Source organism: Dipodomys ordii, unplaced genomic scaffold, assembly GCF_000151885.1.
Source record: "Dipodomys ordii isolate 6190 unplaced genomic scaffold, Dord_2.0 Scaffold19, whole genome shotgun sequence".
Classification (NCBI taxonomy): domain Eukaryota; kingdom Metazoa; phylum Chordata; class Mammalia; order Rodentia; family Heteromyidae; genus Dipodomys; species Dipodomys ordii.
In genome coordinates this window covers 11,806,339-11,817,752 of record NW_012267235.1, presented here as the reverse complement: position 1 = coordinate 11,817,752, position 11,414 = coordinate 11,806,339, and the positions used below count along the sequence as shown (strand labels likewise).

Sequence of the window (11,414 nt, the reverse complement as noted above, 5' to 3'; positions counted from 1 at the left end):
GTACCTGGGGTGGGGGTAGGGAAGAGACCGCCTAGTTCCCTAGAGGCGGTGGCGGGGGGCGGGGCTAATCCAGACATCCATATTTGCATATGCATAAGGTCGCCTGGGCCAGCGCCGAGGAGGCGGGGCCTCTGGGGGTGGGAACGGGGCGGGCACCCTGAGAGTCTCGGAGTATAAAGACCGCGCGCGCGCGGCGACCGCGGGCCCTGCACTGCCGAGGGAGCGGAGCCTCCGCCTGGGGGGACCCCTGTTCCTAGCTGTCCCTCAACTGCGCGTCCCCGCCCCAGCCCCCACGGCTGGGCTGCCGGTGGTCTGGTGGTCTCTGCTGGGCGGAGGAGCTTTGAGCGGCCACCTGCCGCGGTCCACAGCCTTCCTGCATCTCGGATTCGGGGCTGCTCCTTCCCTCTCCCCGCCTTTCCCAGCTGCTTTGCACCCCGCTTTTTTTCCGCGTTCCGCTCGGGTTTTGCAGCCGTCTGGTTTTTGCGCCCCTTGCTGTTTTGCTTCTCGTCGGTTTGTGGGGTGAAGCTGCGTCCGCCCTCCTTCCCCCTTACCCCCTGCTCTGACCACCTCCCCCTTTTCATCGCTCTCGGGGGGGCCTAGTATTGGCGCACGCACCTCCAGTCGCACCGCCAACACCCCGCAGCGCGTGGCCGTGCACCCTGGAAATTGCATACTGAGCGGGGTCCCCCTAGCTCCGGCTGCCTTCCCTCTCCGCGCGTTCGGGTACGCGGAGGGCTTCAGAGCGCAGCGCCCCTGCTTCTCCGCAGCCCCCCGCCTCGCCCGGGGGATTCGGCCCGCGCCGCCAAGATGGTCATCCAGAAAGAGAAGAAGAGCTGCGGGCAGGTGGTTGAGGAGTGGAAGGAGTTCGTGTGGAACCCGAGGACGCACCAGTTCATGGGCCGCACCGGGACCAGCTGGGGTACGCGGGTTTGGCGCGGGAAAGGCGATGGGGGGGTGCCTGGCGATGCCTGGGGGCGCAGGGTCCGGTTGGCAGGGCCCCAGCTCTCCTGCTGGGTCCCTGGCGTCCGGGCCCCTCCCCTGTCGGGCTTTGGGCTGGGAGGGGGCCGAATCACAGGTCTAATCTCCAGGCTGGCCGCTGCGGAGGCGGAGAAAGTAGGTCACTGCCGCCTTCCCGCCCCCCGCGGAGCCCCCTCGGGCGGGGGGTCGCGGGCTCCGCGCGTGTCCGCGCCAAGGAGCTCCCGCTCCGCCTCGGGGCCTGTCCACTCCACATGATCACCCCCTCCACCTCTGGAGAGTGCCCCCTCTCTCCCTCCCCCTCCCTCTAGCTAGCCAGGCCCCGTCTATTTTTAGTTCGCGCCCACCCCCTGGACCCTGGGAACATTCATGAGGGGGCGGGTCTGAGAGGGGGGACCGGGGCGGGAGGGGGCCTTCACAGAGGAAGTTGTTTGTCTATATTCCACCATTTGGGGGGTTTGGAGCCTCCTGTGGCTGCTTTGTGGGTGGGGGCTGCTGGGGAGGGGCGGCATTGTGGTTTCTAGGCTGGATGTTCTGATCAGATGTCATCGAGGAGGGAGGAGTGGCCACTGTGGTGATGTCAGGCCGGGTGTGTCTTGGGACTCTGATGGCTTGGGAAACCTTCCCACCCTTATCATGGCGGGTGCAGAGGGACCTGTATGTGGCTGGGATCTGGTGACTGGGTGCAGGTGAGATGAGGGGTAGATTTCTTCCAAATAAGATTGTCCACCTGGGATATGAAGCTCTAATGACACTATGATACAATTTACAAGTTATCTGCACCGACTGGACACTGTCCCATCAGTCTAGGGACCCATGAGGGGGGGGGGTCTAATGCAGTCATTGTCCTCAGGGTCCTAGAGGCCCATCCTCTGCCATGTGAGGGGTCTGAATGCTTGGAACAGTAACAGTCTGAGGCTTCATGGAAAAGTGGCCTGTGTCTGCTAGTACTCAGGCTTGAACTCATGGCCCCTGGGGTTCTTCCTTTTTTGCTTTTTTGCTCAAGGCTGATGCTCTACCACTGGAACCACAGCTTACTTCTGACTTTTTAGTGGTTAGTTGGAGATTAGAGTCTCATGAACTTTCCTGTCTTGGCTGACTTGAACTGTGATATTCAGATCTCAGCCTTTTAAGTAGCGAGGATTACAAGTATGAGCCACTGATGCCTGGCAAGAAAGTATCTTCTGAGGTGGAAGACTGACAGGTCAGGGTGATGGGAAGGGCAGGTCTTCACAAGAAGAGGATGAAGGATGAGATGGTGTCAGGAAAAGGCTCTGGGGACATCCACCTTTGCTCCAGGCCTTTATATGAGTTGAGAACATGGCGACTCTTGACGTTCAGACATCTGTCTCTGAGACTTTACAGCTAGGCCATAGTGTTGGGCCCCTCATTCTAGGAGTTTTCAAGGTTTGGCTTCTGGTAGGGCACCAGAGAGTCCAGATCTTGCCATTTGAGTATGGGGGTCCAGACTGCAGGGTGGTAAGTGTTTATCTGTGACTGGTGGCTAGGATGGCTTTAAGCATGAGTACGGATGCAAGGCTCACAGATGTTGTGGCCTTTCAGGACCATGCACGGTTGAGAAGTTGGAAATGTAATTAGAGGCACAATGACAGTGGCCTATTCTTGGGGTTGTCCCAGCAACAAGAGTTTAGGTCTCTTGTGGCTTCTGCAAGGTCGGGCTTCACTGTGCCCTAGGAGTAGGAGGAGGCTTGGGAGGCAGGGCTAGACACTGGACACTGTCTGTTTGTAGCTTGTTTCCTTTGGCTCCCAAGGGAAGGTGCTGAGACATCCTGTAGCTGTGTGGCCTTACCCAGTGCAGAACTTTCGAGAGGGAAAGAAGGTGAGCTCATGACAGGAGACGGAATACTTGCTGACTGTGTTTCCTCCTCCATAGCCTTCATCCTCCTCTTCTACCTCATCTTCTATGGCTTCCTCACCGCCATGTTTACGCTCACCATGTGGGTGATGTTGCAGACCGTCTCTGACCATACTCCCAAGTACCAGGACAGATTGGCCACCCCAGGTAAGTGATGAGGTTTCCCCCTCCTTGCTACTCTACCTGCCTTCATGTCCCCCAGCTTTTCAGAAGGGATTCCATTCTTTTCAGTCTGGCATTGATGATCCAATCACTACGTGCTAGGAAATTCTTAGCTCTGTCTTTCTTCTCATGTCCTGAGAGCTATGTGATCTAAGAAAATGGCAGATAGGAAGGAGAGCACTCCTATAAAGATAATCTCAGATCTTCACCTCATCGCTTACCTTGGTGTTCCCATAACCACTTCCCTCCCCCCATGCCTGGTCCTTTGTCTTAATAATTTTATTTACTTATGCCCTTCCCATTCCTGCCCATGTCAACTATAGGTTTGATGATTCGCCCTAAGACGGAGAACCTTGATGTCATTGTTAACGTCAGTGACACAGAAAGCTGGGATCAGCATGTTCAGAAGCTCAACAAGTTTTTGGAGCGTGAGTGTTGGGGATGGCTGTATGTTAGTCCAGGACCTTGGCAAGTGTGGCCTGAGACCACTGGAAGTGGAACATCAGGTCCATGACTCTCCCTCCTACCTCCTTAGCTTACAACGATTCCATCCAAGCCCAAAAGAATGATGTCTGCCGCCCTGGGCGTTATTATGAACAGCCAGATAACGGGGTCCTCAACTATCCGAAACGTGCCTGCCAATTCAACCGGACCCAGCTGGGCAACTGCTCTGGCATCGGGGACCCCACTCACTATGGTTACAGCACTGGGCAGCCCTGTGTCTTCATCAAGATGAACCGGGTACCCATGACCTTGGTCCCTAGGGAAAATGGAGGAGGGAGCTGGGGACACTACCATCTGTTAACTATGTGTCCTTTCACTGGGGTTAATGGGCATTAGAGGTTTTTTGTTTTTGCTTTTGCTTTTTTTTTTTTCTTTGAGAAGCTGCATGAATCAAAGAGATAGACGTGTGGGAAGGTCAGCTCTGTAGTTGAAAGACTAGATGCCTATGATAGGATTTCTTCCCCCATCTCTCACAACCCTCCTTCCTCACTCCAGGTCATCAACTTCTATGCAGGAGCAAACCAGAGCATGAATGTTACCTGTGTTGGGAAGGTGAGTTTAGGGATCTTGCCCACCTGCCCACCTGTTTGTCTTTCATGGTTCCCATGTGATTTATCCATCTCTCCTTCTCTTTTTTGCTCCTAGAGGCCCCAACACTATAGGGACAAGGGGGTAAGAGTAGGCTCTAATGTGGCTTGAATTCCACAGGGTTTCCAGCCCTTGCTTTTCTCTAGGATACAGAAGCCTGCTCTGCTGGGGAATAGACCACCCAAAGCCCTGGTTTCTCCCCTTGTGCCTTCTACCCGTCCTGTGTCCCTTCAGTGTCCATGTCGCCTGCTTCCCCTCCCATATCCCTCTAGTACTCCTCAGTCCCCTTTAGAGTTCTGGTTAGCTGCTGTTGGGTTAGCACCATCTACCACCAAGTTGTCTGCAAAACCTTGCTTCCAACTCCGATCTCTAGAAATGTGCTGTCCCTTCCCACTCACCCTCTTCCTCCTTACTACGGAGCTCTTACTGTTTATCTATTCTCTCTTGGCTCTGCTCCAGAGACCGATTCCCAAGGACAGGGTAAGAACTTGGGGAGCTAGTGGAGTAGGAGGATTGTACTGTGATACTAGCATCCTTCAGAACTCCCCATCTTACAGAAGACATGCGAACGCACACACATGAAGACATGTGAACACTCACACACGTGCACACTACAGCTGAAGGGATTCCTATCACATTTGAGATTGGAATGATTGGGGGGGGGTGTGAAAGAAGCACAAAGGGAAGTCTGGTGAGCTCCTGAGTACCTGGCTTGTCTAACACGCTCACTTCTCTACCTTCCTGCACCCCTCCACAGCGAGATGAAGATGCTGAGAATCTCGGCCACTTTGTCATGTTCCCTCCTAATGGCAACATCGATCTCATGTACTTCCCTTACTACGGCAAAAAGTTCCACGTAAGTCCCATGGGAGGGCTGGGATGATGGCTTCCTGGGGAACACAGTGGAGTTTCTTGGGGAGGAGGTTGAGGCTGCCCTTGGCCTAGATCTTTCCTTTGCCCTCATCTGACCCAGGTGAACTACACACAGCCCCTGGTGGCTGTGAAGTTCCTGAATGTGACCCCCAACGTGGAGGTGAACGTGGAATGCCGCATAAATGCTGCCAACATTGCCACAGACGACGAGCGAGACAAGTTTGCCGGCCGTGTGGCCTTCAAACTCCGAATCAACAAAACCTGAGGCCCCTTCCTCCCACCCCCCACCACTCTCCTGTGGATGCTTCTGGAATGTCCCTGACCCTGCCTGATCCCTCCCTACCTGCCCTAAAGGTATTTTTTTATAACAGAGCTATGACTTGTTTGCCTCACACCCTCTTCTTTGACTTCTCAACCCCGCCTGATGTGCACTGTGATTCCTGACTGCACCCATTTTCTACCATTTTCTCCCAGCCAGAGACAGAAATGGGCAACCAAGATGGCCACAAAGGAGTTAAGAGTCTTTATAGTTCTGGTTTAGCTGTGAGGGGGTTGGTTTTATAACTCCTCCCTGCACTTCTGCTTATCTTCTATAGACACACACACACACACACACACACACACACACACACCCCAGATTTGATTCCCAGCTCCCATTCACACACACACACACACACACACACACACACACACACACACACACACACACACACACACACACCCCAGATTTGATTCCCAGCTCCCATTCCCTGCTCCAGCCACGGTATCTTTGTTATCCTTTCTCCTTTTTCCATCCCTACAGTCCACTATCTTGGTGGTTTTGGCTTTTCTGGGTCCACCATCAGGAATGGTCCCTCTTCTTGCCCATCCTTATTCTCTCTTTTGAAAGGCGGCCATTTGTTACTGAGTACAAGTTGGCTGTGTGGTCTTTTCCCTCTTTCCTGGCACATCCTGCTTCTCCCCCTATGGTGACTCCATCAACTGGGTCAAAAATGAAGGACTAGAAGAGAAGTGTTGATCCTTCCAGAGAATTCTCTTGTGCCCCACATTCCAATTCCTTCCCCGTTCCTTCTGTCATCTGAATAGTCACTACTCCGAGAGGTGGGCTTGACTTTAGGCTGAATATGCACTTTGTTTTTCCAATGACTCCCTTCCCCCCACTGGCCTTCCGAGAATATCCTTCCAGTTCCACTTCCCAGGGAGCTCTGGGGGAGGGGCAGCCATCTTGGCTCCATCCCCAGTAGCCACCTTGGAAACGTCAGCTGGCTGGGGGGATGAGTCCACCTCCTTCTCCTGAGCCCACATCTGCCCCCACCACTTCTCTGGCTTCTAGCAAGTTACCAACTGATCACTAACTCCTTCTCTTTCCTCTGCATGCCAGCCTGAATATTTCAGATCCCCTCCTCAATCTAGCCTCTGACTTTCTTTACTCCACCTCCTTCAGCCCCTTTTGCCTTTAACAATAAATAAAATAATGCCCATAGAATGTCAACTGAGGGGCCTCCTGCTGCGAGGACTATTTAGTTATAGAGGCATTTTTAACTCTTTCTCCTCGGATCCTCTTCCTTAACCTGTCTAACCACCCCCCCTTTTTCAATGCTGCAGCCTCCACACCCCACCCACAATGGGCCCTTCCCTTTTTCCTCTCACTGGATCTGTATCTCTTCCCTTTGGGCCCCCAGGTTTTCCTATTCCTATACCCTCCTCTCTCCAGTGATCTCTTTCTCTACAGTTATTTAATGCCTGTGTCAGATCTACTGTAAAAAGAAGATAAAGTACAATAAAATGAGAGCAATTATATATATAAATATATATCATACACAGAGCTCTGTGTGCTAGTTGTTCCTTTCTGAGGATTTGGAAGAACCCTGGGAAGTGAGTGTGGATTTGGGTGACTCTGGGTTACCCAGGTTTTTTTTGGGGGGGGCCTGTTCCTCAGTACCCACCTCTTCCTTCCAGCATCCATCCTGTTCACCTCAACTAACTGAATATACTCTATCTTGAGATCATTCAAGGAGTGATCTAGAAGCAAGAAGCAAGAAGCCACTGGACACTGTTGGCTTATCCCTGTAACTCTAGCTGCTCAGGAGACTGTGATCTCAGGATCCAGGTTCGAAGCCCACCAAGTCAGGAAAGTCTGTAAGATTCTTATCTCCAATGAACTAGCAAAAAGTAAGAAGTGAAGCAGTGGCTCAATTGGTAAAGTGCTAGTTTGAGTGAAAAAGCTAAGGGACAGCTCTTAGACCTTGAGTTCAAGCCTCAGTACTGGCACAAAAGAGAGAGTAAGAGGGAAGCAAGAAGCCTATATTCCTTTGCATAGGGTGACTTACAGAGTGCTTATGTGCCTTCTAGCATTCTAGGCACCATGAGGACACTTATGAAAGAGGCAGAGTTCCTGCTGGAGCTCCCCACTTTTAATACGATGAAGAACACGGGGAAATGCATAAAGGTAGACTGGGATGTGCTTCAAGGAAGGGGAGGCTGGTGATGCCAAAGTTCAGAATGACCTATACTTTCTATAAGAGGCTTCAGAGAGGGGCTGGGAAGGTGGCTCAGTGGTAGAGCGCTTGCCTTGCATGCCTGAGGCCCTGGGTTCGATTCCTCAGCACCACATAAGCAAAAAGAAAAAACCCAGAAGTGGCGCTGTGGCTCAAGTGGTAGAGCGCTAGCCTTGAGCTGAAGAGCTGAAGGACAGCGCCCAGGCCCAGAGTTCAGGCCCCACGACTGGAACCAAAAAAAAAAAAAAGAGGCTTCAGAGAAAGAAAGTCAGGCTCTGGTGGTCGATGCCTGCAATCCTAGCTACTCAGGAGGAAGCCAGATCAGGAAGGAAAGTTCGTGAGGCTCTCATTTCCAATGAATCACCAGAAAGCTGCAAGTGGAGCTGTAGCTTAAGTGATAGAGCACTAGCTTTGAGCAAAAAAGCACAGGGACAGTGCCCAGGCCCCAAGACCAGCAACCAAACCAAAACAAAACAAAAGCCCACAAAAAGCTGTGTATAGGGCAACTTCAGAATTGAGTTTTAAAGGACAACAGGATGTTTTGGGAGGGAACATCGTCAAATGCTTACAGACAGGTTAGAAAAGTTATTCAAAAGAGGGACTGGGAAAGTGGCTCAGTGATAGAGCGCTTGCCTTGCATGCATGAGGCCTTGGGTTTGATTCCTCACCACCACATAAGCAAAAAAAAGCTGGAAGTGGCGCTGTGGCTCAAGTGGTAGAGTGCTAGCCTTGAGCTGAAGAGCTGAGGGACAGCGCCAGGCCCAGACTTCAGGCCCCATGACCTGCTAAGAAGAAAAAGAAAAGAAAAAAAGAAAATTAAAAAAAACTGGGCATACTAGTATATTCCTGTAATCCCAAGACTCAAGACACTGCTAAGGCAGGAGAATCTATGTTCAAGGCCAGGCTGGATACAAGATGAAGCTTTGACTAAAAAGAAAAACATCAGATTTCAAAACAAGGAAACTGTAGGATCCTAATTTTATGAAAAATAAAGATAGAAAACAAAGAATGGGTGGGTATATATGTTTATTGTGGCATATGGGAGAAATGTGTTGATGGCTAATTTTGATTTTATTTTTGGGAGTTAATTTTTGCTTTCTGTTTCTACAATGAGGTAGTCTTAGTATGTGCTTTGAAAAATAACTTACATATGTATATACAACTTTATAATAAGTTCATAATAGGCACATGCACACATACCACATCTTATAAATAAGGAAAGATTCCTGGCTTGGTGGATGTTATACCAAAATTGGATCATACTGCACATGTTTGTGCACCTTTTTTTCCACTCAAAATAAATTCCATGGGTCTGTTTTACCTGGCAGAAAGCTAATTCTTTTTTTTTTCCTCTCTCTCTCTCTTTTTTATGCCAGTACTGAGACTTGAACTCAGGGCCTACATGCTGTCCTTTAGCTTCTGTTGAAGGCTAGTACTCCTCCACTTTGAGCTACAGCTCTACTTCTGGTTTTCTGGTGATTAATTGGAGATGAGAGTCTCAAGGACTTTCCTGCTGGGGCTGACTTCAAACTGTGGCGCTCAGATCTCAGCCTCCTGAGTAGTTAAGTAGGCGCGAGCCACTGGTGCCCAGCTTGCTAATTCATTTTGTGTGTATGTGGGGGGGGGGTTGGTCGTGGGGCTTGTACTCTGGGCATATTGCTGTCCCTCAGCTCTTCAGCTCAAGGCTAGTACTCTCCACTTGAGGCACAGTGCCAATTTTTTTTTTTTCCTGGTGGTTTATTGGAGATGAGAGTCTCATGGATTTTCCTGCCTGGGCTGGCTTTGAACTGTGATCCTCAGATCTCAGCCTCCTGAGTAGCTAGGATTACAGGTGTGAGCCACCAGTGCCCGGTTGCTAATTCTTTTTGTTGTTGTTGTTGGTCATGGGGGCTGAACTCTGGACCTGGGCGCTGTCCCTCAGCTCTTCAGCTCAAGGCTAGCACCCTACCACTTGAGCCACAGAGCCACTTCTGGCTTTTTTCTGCTTATGTGGTACTGAGGAATCGAACCCAAGGCCTTGTGCACGCGAGGCAAGCACTCTACCACTGAGCCAACTTCCCAGCCCCCTAATTCATTTTTAATCATGGTATACTGTTTTGTTTTCCTACTTTCACAAGGTCTTGGTGCTGCTGTGAATTTGGAACGCCTTGACAATTTCAGCAGCCATTATTTCCTTCTCGACTTTGGCCACTAAATAGATTTCTTTCCTCCCTCTTTCTCTTCCTTTCTTCCTTGTTTAGGAAGACAAGATCTCGGTGTAACTTAGGCTTGCCCTGAACTCTGAGTCTACTTGCTTCTACCTACCTAGTATTGGAATTACAGATATATACCATGCTAGCAGTTTTTCCTTTTTGTAGAGCTGAGAATTTGTCTGTCATGGGGCTTGAATTCTGGGCCTGGGCGCTGTCCCTCAGCTCTTCAGCTCAAGGCTAGCACTCTGCCACTTGAGCCACAGCGCCACTTCTGGTTTTCTGGTGGTTAATTGGAGAAAAGAGTCTCATGGACTTTCCTGCCAGGGCTGGCTTTGAATCACAATCCTAAAATTATGCTCCTGGGTAGCTAGGATTACAGGAGTGAACCACCAGAGCCTGTCATAGAGCTGAGAATTTAATCTAGGCCCTCATACATGCTAGGCAATGTTTGTGATTTTCTTTTTTCTTTCTTTTTCTTATTTTGTCAATCCTGGGGCTTTAACTCAGGGCCTTGGTGCTGTCCTTAGCTTATTTGCTCAAGGCTAGTCCCCTACCACTTTGAGCCACAGCCATTTCTGGTTTTTGGTGGTTAATTGGAGATAAGAGTCTCACAGACTTACTTTCCCTGGCTGGCTTCAAACTGTGATCCTCAGATCTTAGCCTCCTGAGTAGCTAGCATTATAAGAGAGAGCCAGCAGTGCTTAGTTCACGTACAGGTTTTTGCTCTCTCTCTCTTTTTTTGCAGTTGTGCAAGATTCATTAATTAAAAAAACAAAAACAACAGTTTCAAAGCCAGGTGCTGGTGGCTCGTGCCTATAATCCTAAAACTATTCAGAAGTGTGAAATTTGAAGCTTCTTACCTTCAGTTAACCACCAAAAAGCCAGAAATGGAGCTGCAGAGCACTAGCCTTGAATAAAAAAAAAACCTAAGGGATAATGCTGATTTACTGAGTTCAAGCCCTAGGACCGTCACAAAATAAACAAAGGAAAATCCTGTGATTTATTCGGATTGACTCAAAATGCCAACGTTGGCAAAATTATGATATTCCCATATATCCATGGTTACTTCTAGATTTGTTTCTTGCTTCTGACTTGTCTATTCCAGGTCATAATGATCTGGTCCAGAAGTTTCTGATGTTTGATATCTGGCAAGCAAATAGAAGCCTGTCCATTTCCTTTTTTAAAACTCAGGATGGAGGCTGGGAAGGTGGCTCAGTGGTAGAGTGCTTGCCTTACATGCATGAGGCCCTGGGTTTGATTCCTCAACACCACATAAACAGAAAAAGCTGGAAGTGGTGCTGTGGCTCAAGTGGTAGAGTGCTAGCCTTGAGCTGAAGAGCTGAGGAACAGTGCCCAGGCACAGAGTTCAAGTCTGACTGACAAAAACAAATGAACAACAACAACAAAAAAAAAACCACAACAACTTAGGATGGAACCCAGGGCTCTGTGCATGCTTGATGAATAGAACTACTAAATTATGTGCCCAGACCCCTTTCTTTTTCTTTTTTGGTGCCAGTCTTGGGACTTGAACTCAGGGCCTAGGTGCTATCTCTGAGTTTCTTTTGCTTAAGGCTAGCACTCTACTACATGACATGCAGCTACACTAATAGCTTTTTTTTTTTTTTTTTGTCGGTCGTGGGGCTTGAACTCTGGGCCTGGGCGCTGTCCCGCAGCTCTTCAGCTCAAGGCGAGCGCTCTACCACTTGAGCTACAGCGCCACTTCCGGTTTTCTGGTGGTTTATTGGA

At 50.0% G+C, this 11,414-nt stretch overlaps 1 protein-coding gene across 1 annotated transcript; it reads left to right on the top strand.

Annotated features, from left to right (window-relative positions):
• Window positions 1-447: 447 nt before the first annotated feature.
• On the top strand, window positions 448-5,566 carry Atp1b2 (ATPase, Na+/K+ transporting, beta 2 polypeptide). The gene is made up of 7 exons (XM_013013264.1): window positions 448-919; window positions 2,870-2,998; window positions 3,337-3,441; window positions 3,549-3,754; window positions 4,013-4,069; window positions 4,863-4,961; window positions 5,079-5,566. Exons 1-7 carry the CDS (start codon window positions 808-810, stop codon window positions 5,241-5,243), a joined length of 873 nt encoding a protein of 290 aa, XP_012868718.1. The 5' UTR covers window positions 448-807; the 3' UTR covers window positions 5,244-5,566.
• The last annotated feature ends 5,848 nt before the right edge of the window (window positions 5,567-11,414 follow it).